Below are 22,416 nucleotides of genomic sequence, written 5' to 3'. Positions count from 1 at the left end.
CCTGCTGAGATTTTCTAGCATTTTCTGTTTTTTGTTTCAGATTCCAGCATCCGCAGTATTTTGCTTTTTAAGTTTTATGTCCAACTGCCCAGCAACGTGAAACACTCGGGGATTCAGATGACGCATTACTTTGAATATTGATAGATATCCATAACTGAGTTTAACTATGGCATTGTATTTTAAAGTCTCTTTTACTGGATTCTTTATTAGAACTTTTTATATTTTTATATTTTTGCTTTTTATATTTTTAGAGTCATTAATGTCACGGTGTACTTATCCACTTTAAATTGTATTGTCTGTCAAATAGTTCTATAATAAATTTGTAAATAAGTTAGTAAAGTATAACATCTCTTGTAGTCTTCCGAACACAGTTTAAGAAACCATCTCTCTTGTATTTTCTGAAAGTGGGAAGATCCAATTTTTGAAGAGATACCCCCGGACTCTTATAATATCTGGGTGATTATAATTTGGCTGAAAAGTCATTTAACAGACTCTGTGGAAGAAAGTAATATCTCTTGATAGTCAAATTCCTTGGGGGAGATATAGTCCATTTTCTCTGACCCAGGTGGCTGCTTTCAACTCAAGTGAGGGTAATAATAAAGAGAATGCTCCTGATCTAAGGTAGTCCCCATTGGGGCTAGAGTTATAAACCACTTCAATGCCTCTTCCTCCAGTGCACCGTGCCTCCACGGAGTTCCCTCCAGTGCACCGTGCCTCCACGGAGTTCCCTCCAGTGCACTGTGCCTCCACAGAGTTCCCTCCAGTGCACCGTGCCTCCAGGGAGTTCCCTCCAGTGCACCGTGCCTCCAGGGAGTTCCCTGCAGTGCACCATCACAGAGTGTGTTCGTTTGAAAACTAGTCCATGTCAATTAGAAGTGAGAGCAACGTTCACTCTCTAATATGACTCATATTTGGCAGCAGTTGTCAAGAGAGTGAAAGATAATGTAGGTGAAATGAAGTATTATTTGCTGCTAGTGCCAGGAACAGAGAGAAATTGGACTTTAAAAAGCAATTGGACAACCCTATAGGACAAAGTCCACATTCACATCTGAAGATAGCTGCCAAAGAGAACAAACAATTTCATTATTTTATAGACTGCTAAATAGTTTAATGATGCTCATGTCGGTGTTATTCTTTGCAGTCACCAACCATGGAGAAGAAGTCATCCTATCTGGACAATATGGTGGGGCTGGGTGACATGGTGCTGTTAGACCCCCTCACCGATGAGTCTTTACTTTCAAACCTCAGGATACGATTCAGTAACAATGAGATCTATGTAAGTACATTGAGGAGAATCACCCTCATGATGTTTGTGACTCAACTGAGAATATATGTTCCTGGGTGTCTAATATTGTGCAGTGCATAAACCTACTGTTCAGGTGAGGCAATGAAACATTCCAGGGAAGCCACACGTTTGATCCCCAGTTTATGCAGATTTAGCTGATCTCAGACAGGTCAATGATGGGGTCACAGCACCTCTGGCTGAGGGCTGAGACCATTTCCAATCCTAATCATTAACCAGGGACTCTTGCCAGATAGGATCACATCTCGCTATGATGCCTCTGACAACACTCCAGGACTGGAGAGGCCATAAGATCGAAAATATGGATTGGAACCCATCTTGGTTGGAATTTTGCCCCATTTAGACTGGACCTTTAAATTCTGGTTGGGGGTCTTCTGCCCATCCTCAGTATCAAGGAGGATCTGTCCAGGGAGAGTTCCTGGCTTCCCCCAAGAAATACTTCCCTTCATACCCTTGAAATGCTTCAGGGGAACTTGCATCAGTTGGGATCCAGCACAAGTCCCTTTGAGGCTTTCCGAAGGCACCCATCTCACACAGATCCTTCACCAGGGTAAGGCAATCAATCATGGAGAGGACCCATTACCTCTCAAATATTGAGTGGCTTCAATTGGGGCCGTGGGCTAGTTATAAAGGATTTACGAACATACTTCTTCCCCTTGGCCCACTTGGACTTCGGGAGACCTGCAAGTAGTGATGAGACAATTTCTTCTTGAAAAATAGATTACATACAGCTAGGACAGCTGCTACTGATGCACTTTAGCTATGGAAATGACCCTGTAGCCCCTCTCCCTCCCAGAACTTAGACAAGGCCCGGCCGAGATTCTGCTCCATAATGCCTTAACCTGACAGAGTGAGTCCTACAGACATTTCCTGCCTCTCTGAATAGATACACAATAATAAAGAATGGCAATTGAGAAAGTGACCAGAGGGCAGTCAGTGCCTGGGGAACTGTATCGCAACTGGAGTTGGTGCTTACAGGAGCAGAGAGCAGAAAAGGGAGAGAGAGAGAGAGAGAGAGAACATTTTGGAGTTGGGGAGGGAGAAATGGTGTCTAGTTTGTAAAATGTGGAGCTGGGAATTCCCTTGGGTACTCTCCCAGTTGGCCACCCTAACTTTATCAAACTTTCCACCAACTGTCCACTGTCTGATCAGGAGATACCCTGAGATAATTCCTCATGATACTGCAAATCCTTCCAACACATGCCACAGGCAGTAAGAGAGGAAGAGATTCCTGGTCAGCCATGTGATGGAAAGAAATTTGGAGCCGCTATCCTCACTAGCTCCCGATTATAACACGCATGTAAACATGCACGTTGCCTCAGCAACTCAGACTCCCTGAATGATCAGCAATACACCAGCACGAATAGTACACATTACATAATGTAAAGTGGGTGACAGTGCACAGTTTGGTTACAGAACTTTCAGATCTGGGACTGTTGAGCACATTCTATTCTGGCCAGGGGTCAAAAAGTGAGGGGAAAATGCTAGAATACTATCAATAAGGTGCTAATTGCATTTAACTTATTCTCTCAGACCTACATCGGGAGTGTGGTTGTTTCAATCAATCCCTATAAGAAGCTTCCTATCTACTGCCAGGAGGCGATCAATAAGTATCGCAACTGTAACCTGTATGAGTTGAGTCCTCACATGTAAGTATTACAGTCGACAGAGGCACGGCTAGTTTTGCAAGACAGGTGATTGGCCATGCAAGATGCCTGTGGGACCAGAGAGATGTTTGAGCTGGAGCCATTGCAGAGAAGATCCATGAGGTTAATCCCCAGCGTCAGTGGGTCTGGGTTTTGAGGATAGACTGGAGAAAATTAAGCAATTCAGCTTGGAAACAAGGTGTCTGAGAAATGATATTATGGGCATATGTAAGAGTGTTAAAGGTGTAAAAAATGTTTACACAGAATCTTACTTCAAATTAAACTGTGAGAGTAGAACAAGAGAGCACAGGTTCAAACTAGTAAACGGTCAATTTTAGAATAAATATCAGGAAATTCTTCGTCATGTAGAAATATTGACATGGAATCCAGTCCACCATGACAGGAACCATAGCTGCCGGACTCACTTAATCATGGAAAAGGCCCCCTGTCAGTCACTCCACGGTGGAAAACCTCCTGTGATGAAGTCCGAGGCGGGAAGGGGCCCATACAGAAACTCACCCGCTCGGGGCAAGTGATTAAGCTCATTAATGAGCCAATTGACACCAATTATACCTGAGCTGACTGGAATTTAGTGTTGGCTCAGCTTTCCCATACCTCCCCTCCTCTCCCCCCCGCCCAAAATAAAACTTGGCCAGCGTCTCTCAGAAGGTGGGATTTCTGCAGCTGGGATCTCGAGCACAGGGAAGGTCCAATGTGGGCTAGTTAATTTGGTCAGGCCTGTCCCACGGAAATGACATGGGGTTTCCCACTGGTTCTCCAGCTGGTGGGACCTGTGTTGAAAACATTAAGTTCTGACAAACACATGCACACTTGAAGAATTGTTGGGACAATGAGAGGTTTAGTGCAATAGTTTTCTGGTAGAAATTGAAAAGAAAGTTGTTTCTTTTTTTTAGCTCCATAAACTTACCCAATGATAAGGTTAATTAAATTGTACATAACCCTTTGAAACAACCTACAAGTGTAACATCTCAGGCAAACAGCAGTTTCAAGTACAGAGCTTGAAGAGTTTTTTTCTTTTCTCCCTTACTGTGGCTGTAGACTCCCTTTTGAGGTCTAGTTCCACAGGTAGCAACAGCTCTCACAACTTGTATTGTCTCCATTGGAACAGTTAACTCCAATGGAGACGTGGGTGGTACAGTGGTTAGCACTGCTGCCTCACAGCGTCAGGGACCCAGGTTCAATTCCCGGCTTGGGTCACTGTCTGTGTGGAGTCTGCACGTTCTCCCCGTGTCTGCGTGGGTTTCCTCCGGGTGCTCCAGTTTGCTCCCACAGTCCAATGGCGTGCTGGTCAGGCAGATTGGCCATGCTAAATTGCCCTTTAGTGTCGGGGGGACTAGCTAGGGTAAATGTATGGCATCATGGGGATAGGGCCTAGGTTGGATTGTGGTTGGTGCAGACTCGATGGGCTGAATGGCCTCCTTCTGCACTGTAGGATTCTATGATTCTATGAACTCAGCGCAGCCCAGGGACTGAATCTGGGACTTTGCTGGTCTGTGTGGCTCTGTACCACACATGGTGATGCATTTATCGATTGACCTGTCTAATTACAATCTTATATGATCAGTTACTATCAATGTGTAATATTCCCATGTGAACATGCTGGAGAATGGAGCACTGGGACATGGGCTTCTCCCCACATGGCAATCACTCAAACTTAACTGAGCTGCTGGAACGGGACTTGGCCCAGTGCCACTTCTTATAGCATGATTGTAGCTTAAAGTGAATGTACAGCAAATTAAACCAAACACAATCCCAGATCATTTGAGTTTTGTGTGTGCTGTTTCATGTAGATGAGTTCAGTCTTGCTTGTTTTAGCTCGATGGCTGAATATCCTGTCAACATTCACTAGCTGTGAAAGATGGGCAGTTGGACAAAGTAGCAGAAGACGTTCAGTGCCCTTGGAACTAGTCAGCATCTTCAGGAGAAGAGGGGAAATTCAATTTGGAAACGTGTCAAAAAATGATTTTATTGGATTCATAATCCCCGGATCTATTTGTAAATCTATAACTCTATTCAGCCTGGCAGCTGCCCTATGTGTGATCAACATTTAGCTAATGGTAACATCCTGATCCTATTTCTGATCATCTGTAGTGAACAATTCCTTCAGTTGTAATCAGATTTTCCCATAGCAGCAGTGTGCCTCTTAGCCTGTGTATTTCTCTTCTGTACAATATTCTAGATCTCCCTGGATTTTATATTTTTCTACAAGGTCCTAGCACCACTTTTACACAATGCCCCACCTAGTAAAATCTTATCTGGAAGAACAGAGATGAGGTACTTGCTGAGGTGGGAGGCATAAATTATTCTCTGTCAAAGATCAGAGCTGGATTATTGGTGTTCACGTGTGGGGCCCACTCCTTCCCATCTCAATCTTTCAACGCAGAGGGTGTCTCCCCATCAGTAAAAATCAAAATGTTAAAATGAAGCTTTCCTTCCATCCCTGATAGTTGTTTAGAATTTGTTTTCTCCAAAACAGGTGCTGTTAACAATACTGGTGGAGTTAGGAATTACTGAGTCCATTCGAGTGAAGGAGCTGAATTAATAAGTCCCCAGTCTGTGTTTAGTTATCTGATCACAGCTATAGGCGCAGAGGCGAGGACGGTAGGTGCGCTACACTGGGCCTCAATGGCCTAGGGGAGAGAGGGCTTGGAGGGGTGGGGGAGGGGGGGCAGGGGTGTGATTGTTTGGAAGTCAATGTTGACTTCTTGCTCCTGGTCATTTCCAGTGATTCCTTGCTGTAACACTGTACTTTTGTGGAGTTCAGGTAAAGACAGAAATGGGCATCCCATTGTTCAGTGGTCTGCTGATGCACACACAGACACACAGTCTAGACACTGGAGCAATGCTCCTCCTCCTTTAGAAGAAGAGTAGAGAAAACTGGGGCAAAGGGGTGAAAACTGCAGCACAAGGGTCACTACCTATTAATATGAATTCTTTTGACGTTATTGGTTTTGATGCGGGTTCCTTGAGGTGATATGCCCTTTGTGAAGGAAATTTCAAGCCGCAAGTCACAGTGGGGGAAGGGAGCAGAAATAAAATGGACAGAAAAAGTTCTAATTATCTCACTTTTCTCTACAGTTATGCCATTGCGGATGAGGCATACAGATCACTCCGAGACAGAGACAAGGACCAATGTGTTCTCATCACTGGGGAGAGTGGATCAGGAAAGACAGGTACAGTATCCTGGGACACAGCCAACAAGACTGACCTCCAGTTTGTAAAAGCCACAGTCAGTTTAATGAATTGTGGGGTACAATATCAAATTTATATACTGCCTTTAATGTAATAAAAACACCCCAAGGCCCTTTATAGGAGTACTATCAAATAAAATTCCCGCTCCTCTCAAGTCCTATGTGAACTCTGACACTGAGTCACATGAAGAATTATTAGAACAGGTGACCAAAAGCTTGGTCAGTTTCAAGCTACCTTTAAGGTAGGTTTAGAGAGGTAATTCCAGAGTTTAGACTTCAGGCAGCTGAAGGCACGACCAATATTGGTGGAGCGATGAAAATCTGCAATGCTCAAGAGGCCAGAATCAGAGGAGTGCAGAGATTTCAGAGGGTTTTAGGAGCTGGAGCAAGTTATGGAGATAGGGAGAGGCTGAGCCCATAGAGGGATTTGGACGCGATGGTGAGAATTGTGAAACGGAGGCATTGCCGGACTGGGAAACAATGTAGGTCAGCAGAGACAGAGGGTGATGGGCAAACTGGACTCAATGCAAGTTCAAGCACAGGCAGCAGGGGTTTGGGATGCTCAGAAGTTTCCAAGGTTGCAGAATGACGGCAGAACATGTGTTCAAGGAGGGAGGCAGTGGACTTCCAATCTATAGGGTCAGGAGTTGCCAAGCAGATGTGTTTGCCCACACTGGCCACAGTTCACTAGCTGTGCAACCAGCTTACTAGGTCTGACCCACTCTCGGTACACAATTCTGCAGTGTATAGCTAGACGGGCAGCATCATTGGAAAATCAGTTCTGGGGAGTGACCCTCTTAGAACACTGTCACTAACCCACCTGTAATATAAAAAGGTGTGGGGCTGGATTTCTCCACTCTTCTCGCTGGCGGTATCTTCCTGTCCCGCCAGTGGCACACCCACCTGCGGCGTGGGGTGGGTTCAATGAGAAATCCCATTGACAGCGGCAGGACAGTAGATCCCACCACCGATTAACGGCAAGTTGCCTCCTGCTGCCAAGAAACAAGGCATGGGGGTGGGGTGAGGGCAGAGAATCCCGCTTGTGAAATGTGTGGGTGTGATTGAAACCCTGCACTTGGAATTTAGACAGGGAGATAAGGGCCAGGACCAGTTACCTTGTAGCTAGGTGATAATCAGCAATGCATCTGCTGAATTACTGTGTAAGGGTAATTCAACCAAGAGCTTGTTCAATGCACAGTTGTCAAGGTCACTTGCAAAGATTGGACGTTGTGTGCAATTAGAAACTGAAAACTGATGTGATCGTAAAAAACTGAGGGATGCTGGAAATCTAAAATAAAAACAGAAAATGCTGGAAACACTCAGCAGGTCTGGCAGTATTGGTGGAGTGAGAAACAGAGTTAATGTTTCAAGTCCAATACAACTCTTCACAATTTCAGTTCTCTTGCTACAGACTAGGTCAAACCTGTAACTCATTTATAATGTCAACTTTATACTGGTAGAAAAGGCAGGATGATTTTGACAGTCTACACAGGAAAATTGATGCAAGTATTAAAAGCTCTGTTGTTTATGACAAATACAGTACTGATTTTACAGTGGTGCAGTAGGCCTACAGAATCGGTGTAATGTTAGGAAGCAAAACTTAGAATGCTGGAATTCTGAAATAATATCAGTGAGTGCAGGAACACACAGCAGCCAGAATTTTACACTCCCCCAATTGCGTGTTTTTAGGCTGGGGGAGAGAGTGAAATTGAAGAGATGGGATTCCCTCCAGCTTCCTGCACACAGTGACTTTACATTGGGGTCCACCCTTATCCTAATTGAGGCCCTTAAGTAGCCACCTAAGGGCCGCTTCCCGCCCATCCTCAATTTTTAGGCTGTCAGCAGGATTGAACTTGTGTGGGGGGAAGGCCGGAAATCAACAGTCTTGGGTGGGAATGGAGAGGGTGGGAGAGGGCCCTTCCACTAGAAACCCCCTTTTGAAGTCCGGCGCTCCCCACTACGATCCTGGTGGCCTCTGGACTTTGCTCCCCACCTGAGGATATTAAACTGAGCCCTGAATGCCCTCTCACAATCCCACACAGCTCTTCTCCCAAATGTCTTTGCCAATATGTATTCTGTAATGTTTTAACTATATTAGAGGTTGTGGGTTTTACACAAAAAGAGAAAGACGTGGTTTGCACACGTAGATTCAAACTAACACGCAACAGGTTTTATTGAAAGAGATATTCTCTGCACTGTACAGAGTACAAGCTGAAAGTAAAACAGCAGCCTGTGGCAACACCCTAATGACATCACCGTCAAATCATATGATCAGCTCTTAAAGCAACCTGCAACCCTTTTAAATATATAACACATCCCTCAAACAAACACCACTAAAACCATTTCATTTCATGTTATGCAGGATTTTTATTAGACTGTTACCGACAGCAGGAGCTCAGATGCTGATGTTAGCACTACAATGTGGGCCCTGCAGTCTATTGAGAAGTTTCTGCATTGTTTCCCCAAACAGGGCATCTCCCAAAAAGAATACACTCCCATACCTTGACTCCTGTGCTATGAAATCCACCACATTTTAAATGAGTTAATACCGGAAGCCCCAGGTAAACCACTTTCAGGTAAAAACAGCTTTGCAATGTTGAGAGTGCAATAGGGAAATGAGGTTGTCCCCTCTGCACCCACCACTGAAGGAGGTGGTGTGGCGGTAAGCATAGAACTACAAATCTGAAAAGTTAAGATTGATGAATTACAGCGTCTACATCTTTCTTTCCCTCAGAGGCCAGTAAGTTCGTGATGTCCTACATTGCTGCAGTTTGTGGCAAAGGAGAAGAGGTCAATCAGGTCAAAGAGCAACTTTTGCAGTCAAATCCTGTCTTGGAAGGTATGGTGTATCCAATTGTATCTGCTCATCATTTAATGTTTTCTTCCCACGTTTTCCCTTGAAGATGGATTAGGTACGGGTTCTACTGACTCTGGCTTCCCTCCAGTACCTCATCCTCATTCCATTCCTTATTTGTAAGCTTTGTCATTGACAGACTATCCTACCATTGAGGACTTGATTAGCAAGCCTTTGCTCTGCTTTTACAAGTGCTATTCCAACTGTAGTTGATGGACAGAGTGGATTGATAACTTGTCTTCACACCTCCACCAGGGTGGCTCTTTAATCTGCTGTAAGAGTGCACATAGCGGAGACCTGGGCAGCAGCCCACAAGTGTATTCATATTAATGATGATCACTTTTCATGGAGGCACTCCTGACTGTTTTACACCTTTTTCCTTTAACAGCATTCGGTAACGCCAAGACTCTACGGAATGACAACTCCTCCAGATTTGTACGTATTACTGTGGACCATTAGCTGACAACTAGGTGAGGGAGGGGGGCACGTGACTGGCTGCGGATGGATTTTGGGAGTAGAGTTGAGAAAATGTTTTTAAAAACTCATTACCCAGGGAACCACATATTTTGCTGTCCATATTATGGAGCAAATACATGACTGGCCTGTTAGAGCCTAGCACATGGCAGCACAGAACAGCAGGATGGAAGCTCCTGGAATGCATTCACTATTGGAGCCATGCCACTATGAGAATGCGGCAGTGAGTGGTGATTAGAGCTGTTCTCCACAGGAAGGGAGGTGGGGTGGGAAGATTGCAGGTGGGACACTCTGCCTTGTTTGCAGAGTTGGGGTAGCAGGAAGATCTGTAACTGTCATCTATGATGGGGTGGGGCTGCTTTTAAATTTTTATGGCTATCGGTAAAGCTAGCATCTCCCTGCATTTGTATTTCTCATAAACTGAATTTCTCTGTTTCTCTGTTCAGGGGAAATACATGGATATTGAGTTTGATTTCAAGGGTGATCCATTGGGCGGCGTTGTTAGTAACTGTAAGTATTGTTCTTGGTAATGCTAAAGGAAATCAGAGGCAGGGTTACCCCACTCCTCAGTTCTCCTGCAGTTAACCTTCTGAAACAAAAGAGCCAGGTGGGCAGGCAGTCCTCAGAGCTCCACTTGTGTAATCCTTTGGGCTGAGCTATTGGAAGCCGCAGGCATGTCTTAATCTGATTCTCCTCCTCCCGGGATAAGGTGTCTCCCCGCTCATCATGCTCAGGCTAATTACTAAGTAGAGCAAAGATTGGGCCTGTATTTTCTTATTCTATGGCACTAAACATTAATACTTAGAGATCTCATCTCGACTGTGTCTTCTTGTCAAAGAGACCTATACATAAAGACAGAGTCAACCACATGCAGGGGATACCAAGTATTGAAGAATGATAGAGTGGACAGGAGATTAGCCCAGTTGTCAGACACATCTACAATGTTAAAGAATAGTTCTACTGAGATGTGGAAAGTTTTCAACTGAACTCCAGTTTTTCACTATCACCTTTCTTCCAGTCCTCCTCGGATTCAACTTAATGAACCCCAGGACCTGTTCCCTCAACACCTTCCAAACTGCTCTCATCCACTGTCCTCTCCTTTAAAAACCTATCCTAGAGCCTTGCATGCTGTCAACTGCTGCCTTAATTCCAACCGCACCTTCCTCTTCAAGCTCACACAGCTTTGCACCCATCTCTCCTATCACTTGCAGCTTGAAGTACTTCAGTTTGGTTTCTATCCTGCCTGCAACACTGAAACCACCCTTGTCAGTCACCAATATCCTGTGTGACTGTACCCATGGCATATTATCCCCCCTTAACCTCTCTGCAGCCTTCATCCAGCACCTCTTCCCTGTGGTCTATCTCTTGGTACCACCCTTCTATTTTTACCTATACCTACACAGCCAGCATAACCTGTGCAACAATTTGTGCTCCCATCCACACACAGTCACCTCTGGTGTATCCTGAAATAGTAAGAAGTCTCACAACACCAGGTTAAAGTCCAACAGGTTTATTTGGCAGCACTAGCTTTCGGAGCCCCAAGCCCCTTCTCTCACCTGAAGAAGGGGCTTGGGGCTCCGAAAGCTTGTGTGGCTTGTGCTGCCAAATAAACCTGTTGGACTTTAACCTGGTGTTGTGAGACTTCTCACTGTGCTTACCCCAGTCCAACGCCAGCATCTCCACATCATGGTATCCTGAAATGTCATCCTTGGCCCCTCCTGTGCTACATTTACATCTTGTGTTTCATTGACCCTCCTTGGAGCGCTGTTGTCTCTCTGCCTGTCAGGTAGTGAAATCCAAAACCCCACTTTTAGCTCAGGATTTGTAATCAATGGCTTCAATATATATTTGCGGGGGGCATAGTGGTTAGCACTGCTGCCTCACAACACCAGAGACCTGGGTTCAATTCCCGGCCTCGGATCACTGTCTGTACAGAGTCTGCACATTCTCCCTATGTCTGTGTGGGTTTCCTCTGGGTGCTCTGGTTTCCTCCCATACTCCAAAGATGTGCTGGTTAAGGGGATTAGCGGGGTAAGTACACGGGGTTACGGGAATAGGACCTGAGTGGGATTGTTCTCAGAGAGTTGGTGCAGGGTCGATGAGCTGAATGACCTCCAAAAGTCTATACAGACTAGAGATTCTATGGAAATGTATAAAAATTGAAGTTGTTTTATTTTTGATCTATGTTTCCACTAATGGTAAATTTGCTGTTTATTCCTGTCACATGATATGGGTTATGGTGCACTCTGGGTATTGATGTTCCACAAGAGCACAATCAAAACTACAATTACCAAGATGCATCTCTCTCTCATACACCCACACACACTCACTCACTCACTCACTTACATAGAAACACAAGTTGTGCCGAACATATCCCTACCTTCTAGACCTACCTATAACCCTCCATCCTATTAAGCTCCATGTACTCATCCAGGAGTCTCTTAAAAGACCCTATTGAGTTTGCCTCCACCACCACTGACGGCAGCCGATTCCACTTGCCCACCACCCTCTGTGTGAAAAACTTCCCCCTAACATCTCCCCTGTACCTACCCCCCAGCACCTTAAACCTGTGTCCTCTCGTAGCAGACATTTCCACCCTGGGAAAAAGCCTCTGAGAGTCCACCCGATCTATGCCTCTCAACATCTTGTATACCTCTATTAGGTCTCCTCTCATCCTACGTCTCTCCAAGGAGAAAAGACCGAGCTCCCTCAGCCTATCCTCATAAGGCATGCCACTCAATCCAGGCAACATCCTTGTAAATCTCCTCTGCACCCTTTCAATCTTTTCCACATCCTTCCTGTAATGAGGCGACCCACAGTATCTAACCATCTGAGACCCAGGTGACTCAACACCCATAGATAGATGGGCAGACCTACATGTGGAAAACATCTTGCAAATATTTCTAGCATTAAATAGTGACATTTGTTGCTAGATTTTTATTGGAATTGTGTAATTGTTTTGTGTTTTCTATTTTATTAATGTTAATCATGTGATTACATGACCTTTTTGCATGCTCTAACGCCAGCAAAAGCGGCACAATCTCAGCCAAGATCTAGACTTGCATTGGAATTTCCTGTGGTTTTGTTTGGAGACACATGCCTCCACCTATCCTACACAAGATCACTTACACTGAGAGGGGGCAGGCCAAGCATGGGGACTCCTGACACCAGAAGCTCCCATTTCTTCGTCCTCAAAGGGACCCAACATACTGATTTGATTTGATTTGATTTATTATTGTCACATGTATTGGGATACAGTGAAAAGTATTGTTTCTTGCGCGCTATACAGACAAAGCATACCATTCATAGAGAAGGAAAGGAGAGAGTGCAGAATGTAGTGTTACAGCCATAGCTGGGGTGTAGAGAAAGATCAACGTAATGTGAGGTAGGTCCATTCAAAAGTCTGATGGCAGCGGGGAAGAAGCTGTTCTTGAGTCGGTTGGTACGTGTCCTCAGACTTTTTTATCTTTTTCCCCCGACGGAAGAAGGTGGAAGAGAGAATGTCCGGGGTGCATGGGGTGCTTGATTATGCCGGCTGCTTTTCCCCGAGGCAGTGGGAAGTGTAGACAGAGTCAATGGATGGGAGGCTGGTTTGCGTGATGGGACTGGGCTTACAGCATACAGTTGGAGGCTGATACTTTTGAGTGAAGTGAGACGTACTGGCCTCCTGATGGGCTAACATGGGTCTCACTGTGAGGGTCCAGGTTGAGATGTGACCTGCGCCCCAAAGGATCAGGGCTCAAGACCAGAACTCGTAGCTTTCAAAGGAGACTTGGAGCCTCAGTGAATGGTAGTTTTGAGGAAGATAAAAAGTTGAAGGGTACAATTACTTATTGTTCTTCTGGTTCCTGGCATTTCTTACTACCTTTGATTCATTCTGATTACTCAATTTTGGCAGATGAGTGAGAATCCCAATATTTGCGGCCCTATGATTGTCCAATCAGAGTTTTGACTCTTGTGGAGTGAAGGGAATGTCTTTGGCAGCTAACATGCCCAGTCCTTTCCAGAGTGCCACTTATTAGATAGACGGTATGACACCAACAAGTCAGTAGAATTGAAGACTTAAAATGTTGTAGTATTCATCCCTCAGCTTTGTGAATACTGCTGACATTGTGAACTGAATCTGTTAGTGACAATTACAGGCTTTCAACATGCTTAATAGAGTTGGTCAGCATGCAATTACTGTGCCATTATAAATTGGAGACCTTGACAGACTGCCCTGATGGAGTCCAGTTTAGTAGATAATATTTTCTTTCTCTGGTTTTCATGACTGCCTAAAGATCCAATTGCTCTACACCATTCAGAGTGAATGTTCAATTTCAGTGGAAAATTATCAGTTTCCGGCCTTTTGACACAAAATCTGAGAAATTCATAGACACTGCCCCCATCAAAACAGGTGCAAAGTGTCCAATATGGCAGGCAATGTGCGCGCACACACACACACATTCCACACTGAAAGTGCACTGCCCACCACGTTGGTAAAGGTAGACAAAGAGGCGTCCAGTGTCCATGGCTGAAACACAGGCTTCACATCCTTTACATATGGTGGTGGGTGGTGGGTGAGTGGAATCGGCTGCCGTCAGTGGTGGTGGAGGCAAACTTGATAGGGTCTTTTAAGAGACTTCTGGATGAGTACATGGGACTTAATAGGATTGAGGGTTATAGATAGGTCTATATATAAGCCTAGGTAGGTAGGGACATGACCAGCGCAACTTGTGGGCTGAAGGGCCTGTTTGTGCTGTATTTTTTCTATGTTCTATATGCAAATAGGGAGTCTAATGTCTTTTTGAGGTCCCTTTTCTGGCTGTGTTCAGGAAGCTGTGGTCTACATATAGTCTAATCCTTTAAAGGGACTATAGGAGGCCATTATCAACAAAGTATTGTTATTGAATACTTACCTGAATGTGGAGGCAGGAGGTGGAAAATATCGCAGCAAAAGTGAACATTCCACCCCAGTGATGCTCCTGTGCCCCACCTGACTGACACAGTCTTACAGTTTGACAATCATTGTCCTACAAGATGTTAATAAGGGCTGAAACTGTGGATGAACACAAGATATGCCGAATGATCACTTCCTGTAAATAGTTTGGAGAGAAGTCCCTCGTAACAGGCCCTCTGTTATTGGAAGCAATCCACGTAGGCTTAATCACTTTAGCAACGATGAGATGAACATTCTACACTGCGTCAAAAGATTCAAAACTAACAAATGCCAGGGGTACTTGGTATTTTTCCCATGGTGCTAAAGAGATTTGGAGTTTCTGGCGGTCATTGTGACTGAGTCGGTGTACTCTGGGGAAGTCCTGGTAGCGTGGAAACAGGCGAACATGGACACTATTTTCTAAAATGTTGACAAAACCAATTCAGGCAGCCACGCATTCTTCTGTCAACATTGGGTACAAATGGATTTAGTTATCCGGAAGTAACTTTTGACAATTACCTGTATTATAAAAACTAGCTTTACTAAGACCTAGTCAAATTCCGTTTTCATTAATTGGGATTCTGGGATTTATACTGGTGTTTAGGGATTACATTCCAGATGCTACCCCATGTGTTGTACAGTTTCAAATGCACAAACTTTCGGTGATGTTCATTGTCCTTAACTAGTTTGTTTGGTAGTGTGACACCAAAAAACAAGAGGGAAATGCCCCAAGGACCATGGACTGGGATCAGCCACTGTTTAAAAAGTATATTTTTGGTTTAAATGTTATATTTACAGTCCTCGCAGTACTTGATGAGCAAAAGAGGAGACAAGTTCATAGTAACAGAGCTGCAACAGGGACCTGGAGCAGTGACCAGCAGAAAACAAGAGATCTAGTCCAGTCAGTCAGTGGTAATCAGCCAATAACAGGAAACACACCAGCATGAACTATTAGAAGCAATCAGCAAGCAGCAGCAAATGGTCAGTGACAAACAGCTGGCAGCAAATGGTCAGCAAACGGTCAGCAGCAAACAGCTGGCAGCAAACGGTCAGCAAATGGTCAGCAGCAAACAGCTGGCAGCAAACGGTCAGCAACAAACAGCTGGCAGCAAATGGTCAGCAGCAAACAGCTGGCAGCAAATGGTCAGCAGCAAACAGCTGGCAGCAAATGGTCAGCAGCAAACAGCTGGCAGCAAACGGTCAGCAAATGGTCAGCAGCAAACAGCTGGCAGCAAACGGTCAGCAAATGGTCAGCAGCAAACAGCTGGCAGCAAACGGTCAGCAACAAACAGCTGGCAGCAAATGGTCAGCAGCAAACAGCTGGCAGCAAATGGTCAGCAGCAAACAGCTGGCAGCAAACGGTCAGCAAATGGTCAGCAGCAAACAGCTGGCAGCAAACGGTCAGCAACAAACAGCTGGCAGCAAATGGTCAGCAGCAAACAGCTGGCAGCAAACGGTCAGCAAATGGTCAGCAGCAAACAGCTGGCAGCAAATGGTCAGCAACAAACAGCTGGCAGCAAATGGTCAGCAGCAAACAGCTGGTAGCAAATGGTCAGCAGCAAACAGCTGGCAGCAAATGGTCAGCAGCAAACAGCTGGCAGCAAATGGTTAGCAAATGGTCAGCAAGTTTAAATCAGGTGGAAATAATCCATACTGTGGATGTGGAAATCTGAAATAAAAGTGAGAAACGCTGGAAATGCTCAACCAAGCAAGCAGCATCTGTGGAGAGAATGAAACGGTTAACATTTCAGGGAAAGTTAGAAATGTAATATCCTTGGTTATCTGTGACTCAAAAGCCAATTCATGTTAATGATTATTGAACTTTGAGGGATAATAAATGTACATCAGCAGCAACAAACAGAACTTAAAGCTGTCGAGAATTAAAGCCGATTAGAGCTCATGAGGAATGTACTAACTCTGAAGATGTATTTTTTTTTAGAATATTAGCACAGATAACACAAAATTGATAGAAAAGACTTTCCCATCCATTTCCACAACTTGAACTCTCCTCTCCCTTTCCCCCATGTTTCCAAAGAAAATGTCTGGTGTGCCATGCTTTTGAAGCATAAACATAAGTTAGATACCTGGATTTTATGATTGCGTCATTTCTTCATATGAATCTGTGCCATCATTCTGCTGACTTTGGTTTACTTATCACAATTTTCCACCTTGAAGTTCCTGAAAATGCAGATTTCAATCCTGCAGACACTTGAGTTTGATTCAAATGCTGAAGGCTACGTTTCTACAATTTACCAAAAAGTCCGTCTCCCATCTCAATCTTTTCATAACATTACTCTTCTGGTGTGGTGGCGGGGTGGAATGATTTCTCAGTAAGGGAAGAGGAAATTACCATCAGGGAGTGGAGAGCACCAGGCCTGCGAGGGACATTCTTCTGGGAGTGGAGGATAAAGGGAGTGTGAGGCTTGGGACCTTCACTTACCCTCCAGCATTGGAGAGTACTGAATCTGCAAGGGGCACTCTTCTGGGAGTGGAGTTTAGAAAGTGACGTGGGACCGGGGTGGTCATGGAAGCAGATACGATAGTGACTTTTGAGGGGTGTCTGGACAAATAGATGAATAGGATGGGAATAGAGGGATATGGTCCCCGGAAGGGTAGGGGTTTTAGTTCAGACAGAAGGCAGCATGGTTGGTGCAGGCTTGGAGGGCCGAAGGACCTGTTCCTGTGCTGTAATTTTCTTTGTTCAACCAAAATAGTTGATTGGTGAGTAAGTCCTGGTGAGTATTTTCAATCTATTAAAGTAATTAATTGCTTAATATTGAGGTAGGGACTGAAAAAAGGAGTATATAATAGTACTGCACAATTATAATAGAAGTGTTTGATAAGAAACAAGGTTCCAAGTTAATGTAAATAAGGCTCTTAGCTAACGTAATTTTTTTTTAAGCGAGTAACTAGCTTAATCGAGAAGGATGTCATGGCAGGAGACCTCAGACTGGTGATATGCTCCTCCTTCACAATGTGGGAAATGAGGGATGCTGAAGGTGACCATGTGTGCAGGAGATGTGTCAAAATGCAGCTTGCAGCTGACTGGATTTCGGAGCTGGAGCTGCGGGTGGACTCACTGTGGAGCATCCGAGATGCTGAACGAGTCATGCATAGCACGTTTAGTGAGGTGGTCACACCGCAGGTGAGGATTACACAGGCAGAAAGGGAATGGGTGACCATCTGGGACATTCAAAGATTCAGGAAGGTAGTGCAGGAGTCTCCTGTGGCCATCCCCCACTCAAACAGATATACTGTTTTGGATACTGTTGGGGAGTGGCCTCTCAGGGGAAAGCAGCAGCAGCCAAATTCACAGCACCATGGGTGGCTCTGATACTCAGAGGGGCAGGAGGAAAATGAGTGGCAGGGCTATAGTGATAGGGATTCAATAGTTAGGGGCACAGACAGACACTTCTGTGGCCGCAAATGTGAATCAAGGATGGTATGTTGCCTACCTGGTGCCAGGATCAGTGATGTCATGCAGCAGCTGCAGGGCATTCTAGGGAGGGAAGGTGAACAGCCAGTGGTCAGGGTACACACTGGTACCAACAACATAGATAAACTAAGGGATGAGGACCTACAAGCTGAGTACAGGAAGTTAGGAGGTAAATTAAAATGCAGGACCTCAAATGTAGTAATCTCAGGATTACTCTTTGGTCCACGTGCTAGCGTGAGCAGGAATAAGAGGACAGACAAAATGAACTTGTGGCTGGAGAGATGGTGTAGCTGGGAGGGATTCAGATTCTTGAGGCATTGGGACTGATTCTGAGCAAGGTGGGAGTTGTACAAACTGGACAGGCTGCATTCAGGCAGAGCTGGGAACAATGTCCTTGTGGGGGCTTTTGCTAGTTCTGTTGGGGAGTATTTAAACTAGTGTGGCAAGCGGATGGGATCCCAGGAGCAGGGTCAGATAGGTCGGATTCAGATCAGGAAAATGGATGTAGAACATTAGCTAGTGATGTAGAAGATGTAGTGATAGACTTGGAACTACAGGAGAAGCAAAGTTTAAAAAGTGTCCAGCAAGGGAAATTGACAGGATTAAACTGTTTATACTTCAATGCAAGAAGGATTACAAGGTAGATGAGTTTAGAGCACAGATAGACACATGGCAGCACAATGTCATTGCCATATCAGAAACCTGGCTTAAAGGAGGGGCAAAATTGGCAGCTTAATATCCCTGGTTATAGAGTCTTCATGGGTCCCCATAAAAAGAAAGCCTTCTGTTTATCCAGTCCTCAGGATATCCCAACCACATTACAGTAATGAAGCACTTTTGAAGTGTTGTAATGTGTTTAGAAGTTCTCCTGAGATTGATATTTCTGATATGTTTTTAATTGTCTATGATTTTGCTAAAAAAACACACACCGAGTAGTTAAAACTTTCATGGACAGATATAAGGTGTTGCTACATGTAGGGACCATATCAATTCTTTGTCCTACATTCCTCCTCTATCTGCTCTAGATGTTCAAAGAGATTGTGAGGCTTATGTTCGGCTGCCCAATTTCTATTGCTTCCAGTGACTTCAATATGTTTCAGTTGCTAAAATTTGAATTCAACCTGCCCAAGTGATCTTGACTTTAAAGTTCTGGTCACAGGGCCTCTCTGATGCCAAGGAAAGATCTTTGCAGGCCAACAATCTGAAAACTGAAATAGGAGCATTTGCATCCAACACTTGCACATTATTCGTATCACTAATGGCCGTTTATACGTGCTGCAGGTAGCTACTGGCCAGCAAAGATAGGAATCTCCAAAACCACATCATGAAGTAGATATTTGTGCCTTGAGAGGAATGTACTCTTATTTATCTAATATAAATATATGTTTATATATAATATATATATATATATGGTCAGTGATGACTTGATGGGCCGAATGGCCTCCTGCACTGTCGGGATTCTATATAATAAGGAGCAGCCTACTTTTGCACTGTGGTCACTGTTGCAATGTAGGAAGTGCAGCAGCTGATTTACGCACAGCAAATGGTGGAATAAAGATTGAATACAATGTTTTTGATCTTTGAAATAACTCCTCATTGTCCTACTTTGTGTAGCACTTTGCTTTTAAGAAAACCTGAGTGAAGCAGGCAGCAAACAATTGCTAATCTATTCCTCATGGTCATTAAAGATTCATAAACTCATGAAGGCCGACATCAGATAACACAATGCTGACTGATTTTAAAACAGTTACTGAGTAAATGCAGGCAGTAATGAGATAGGATGATTACAAGCCTTCTTGCAGGGACACTGGCCTGACTGCCAATTGCTTTATTAATGTTCTACCAAAAATCCATTAGAGCCTGTGATCCAATGGCCACAGGAGCAAGTCTGCAACATATCCAAAAATAACACAAACTTTCCTCATCACTTTTATAAACTGCTTTTGGCATGGGGGTAGATTTTCTTCTTCGGGGTCAGGGTGTAAGAAATGATAAACTGAGGATCCATCTGTTCCGCCGAGTATTGTGGATATAAAAAGGTCCTGTGGCTACTGCTAGGAGAAGAGCAGGGTCATTCTCTCAGGTGTTCTGGGGCCAATAGTTATCCTGCAACTGACAACTTGGAAACAGATTACCTGGTCATTTATCACATTGCTGTTTGTGAGAGTTTCCTGTGTGCAAATTGGAAGCTGCATTTCCTACATAACAACAGTGACTATTCTTCAAAAGTACCTCATTGGCTGTAAAGCATTTTGGGATGTCCTGGGGTCATGAAAAGAGCTATATCAATGGAAGTCCTTTGGCAGACTAGATGCTTTAATTGCAAAATTGGGTGGAAGCTGCTTACCATTTTCTATACCCTGTATGTTAAAATGAATGGATGGAAAACCATGAGCAGGTTGTGTTTGAATTTATAACATGGGTTTTGGTCTCAGCAAGCACTCACCCCCCGAAGAGGAAGATCTACCCCCCATTCTCGGTGAGTCTGAATGCAGCTAAAGAGGTGGTTTCATTGCAGCAATTGCTCAGACTACTGGAGCTGACAGCAGCAACCGAGGCTGGGGACTGGATGGCAAAGTGGTGGAACACAGAGTGCTGGGTTCAAATCCAGCTCAGACCAACAAGATGAGAATTTCCTCGCTTTGCTGAGTGCAAGGGTTGTAAATAGATTCTGTCAATCCCAGTTTCTAACAGGCAAAAATCTAGAAAATAGAATTGTCCACAGTTTAGGGCTGATCGATAAACTCTCAAAGGCCATAAAGATGGCTGGAATAGAAAAGTGAAATCCCACATCTGTACAATGGAGATTTTCATTCCCAGTTTGGATTTAAGGCACATCATTGGGCAGAATAACTGGAATTTTCTGCTAGTTTACCTGGGGATGTTTCATATTTGCCCCCAGTTAGTCAATCTCACCTGAAGCAACCCCAAGTAAAATGGCATCACAATGTATACAACAGTGAGATGCTTTATTTTCTATCATCGATTTTCCCAATGAACGAATTATTCCATTAATATTAATATACCATTAATTAGCAAGAGAGCTGGTCAGTGTGTTCATGGGGATGACCTAGGATTAGCAGTGGATAGGAAAATATTGCACTGGGGAAGGCAATGAGGAGAAGTTCATGAGAAGCTATCCCTGTAAGGCTGCAATACACTGTTCTGGATTGAGCTATGAAGGAACATGAGCTTATTAACCTTGAAAAAAGGTATGGAGGGGCTTGGTTATGAGGAGAGATTGGGGAAACTGGGGTTGTTCTCCTTGGAAAGACGGAGGATGAGGGGAGACTTAATAGAGGTGTATAAAATTATGAAAGGCATAGATAGGGTGAACGGTGGGAAGCTTTTCCCCGGGTCGGTGGTGACGTTCACGAGGGGTCATAGGTTCAAGGTGAAGGGGGGGAGGTTTAACACAGATATCAGAAGGACATATTTTACACAGAGGGTCGTGGGGGCCTGGAATGTGTTGCCGGGCAAGGTGGTGGAGGCGGACACACTGGGAACGTTTAAGACTTATCTCGACAGCTATATGAACGGAATGGGAATGGAGGGATACAAAAGAGTGGTCTAGTTTGGACCAGGGAGCGGCGCGGGTTAATTGTTCCTTGTTTCTCGTTTCAAGGCTTCATTCTATGATCATCTTGCTGGTGCCAGTACAGAGCGAGACTGCGGATAGTTGGGAACCTGTCTCGGGGGCAGGGAATTCATATGGTGTTCGTGGAAGTGGAAATGAATAGTGTTGGGAAGCATTTTCCGATCAGGGCCAGTGTGATCTCCTGGACTCGTTTCGATCGCCTCAGGGGGTCGGAGAGGAATTTCCCAGATTTTTTTTCCCCATATTGGCCCTGGGGTTTTCACTCTGGGTTTTCGCCTCTCCCTGGAGATCACATGGTCTGGAATGGGGGGGTGGGGGTGAGTTAATAGGTTGTGATGAACAAAGCATCGTAGCTGTGAGGGACAGCTCGGTGGATAGGATATTGGTATGTAGATAGGCTGGAGAATTGGGCGGGGATCCTGGATTCTGGATTCAATCCTGGACCGGGGAGCGGCGCGGGCTTGGAGGGCCGAAGGGCCTGTTCCTGTGCTGTATTGTTCTTTGTTCTTTGTTCTTTGTGACTGAGATTGGACTTCTAGAAGTATACAAGGCAGCAGATGATATAGAAAAGGTTAATACAGAGCACTATGCCTTTCTGGCCAGATGAACTAAAATGGATCAAATGCATTTCTCATCTCAATCTGTCTGGTGACCTTTATTGTTTCGTGTTGAAATACAACCCTATTTATTCTCGTATTTTCTTATGAATTTGAGCTTTTTATCCTGTTAGAAACTTGACATAAAACTTGAGTAAAAGCAAACATGGATTTCATATGGATTTGTTTGGAGCTCTGATGGTTTGGATGTTGTTTCAGATCTCCTGGAGAAATCGCGTGTTGTCAAACGTCTGAAAGGGGAGAGGAATTTTCATATCTTCTACCAGCTGTTGGCGGGAGGATCACCTGATCTGCTCAGTGAGTGTTGTTTGTGCTTTCATTGTATGATCATGTCCGGTTCCTCCAACTCACCTGAAGC

General features: G+C 44.5%; 1 protein-coding gene across 1 annotated transcript in view; it reads left to right on the top strand.

The window, feature by feature from the left end:
* The window catches only part of LOC144481919 (unconventional myosin-Ib-like), a 77,642-nt gene that overhangs the window by 10,264 nt on the left and 44,962 nt on the right, over positions 1–22,416 (top strand). Inside the window, exons 2-8 of the mRNA XM_078201086.1 lie at positions 1,142–1,276; positions 2,837–2,952; positions 6,049–6,143; positions 8,896–9,000; positions 9,404–9,450; positions 9,936–9,999; positions 22,257–22,355. Coding sequence (XP_078057212.1) covers positions 1,151–1,276; positions 2,837–2,952; positions 6,049–6,143; positions 8,896–9,000; positions 9,404–9,450; positions 9,936–9,999; positions 22,257–22,355 — 652 coding nt within the window. The 5' untranslated portion in view covers positions 1,142–1,150. The remainder of the gene's footprint in view (positions 1–1,141; positions 1,277–2,836; positions 2,953–6,048; positions 6,144–8,895; positions 9,001–9,403; positions 9,451–9,935; positions 10,000–22,256; positions 22,356–22,416) is intronic.

Source organism: Mustelus asterias, chromosome X (genome assembly GCF_964213995.1).
Source record: "Mustelus asterias chromosome X, sMusAst1.hap1.1, whole genome shotgun sequence".
NCBI classification, from domain to species: domain Eukaryota; kingdom Metazoa; phylum Chordata; class Chondrichthyes; order Carcharhiniformes; family Triakidae; genus Mustelus; species Mustelus asterias.
This window is presented reverse-complemented; position numbering and strand designations above follow the sequence as displayed.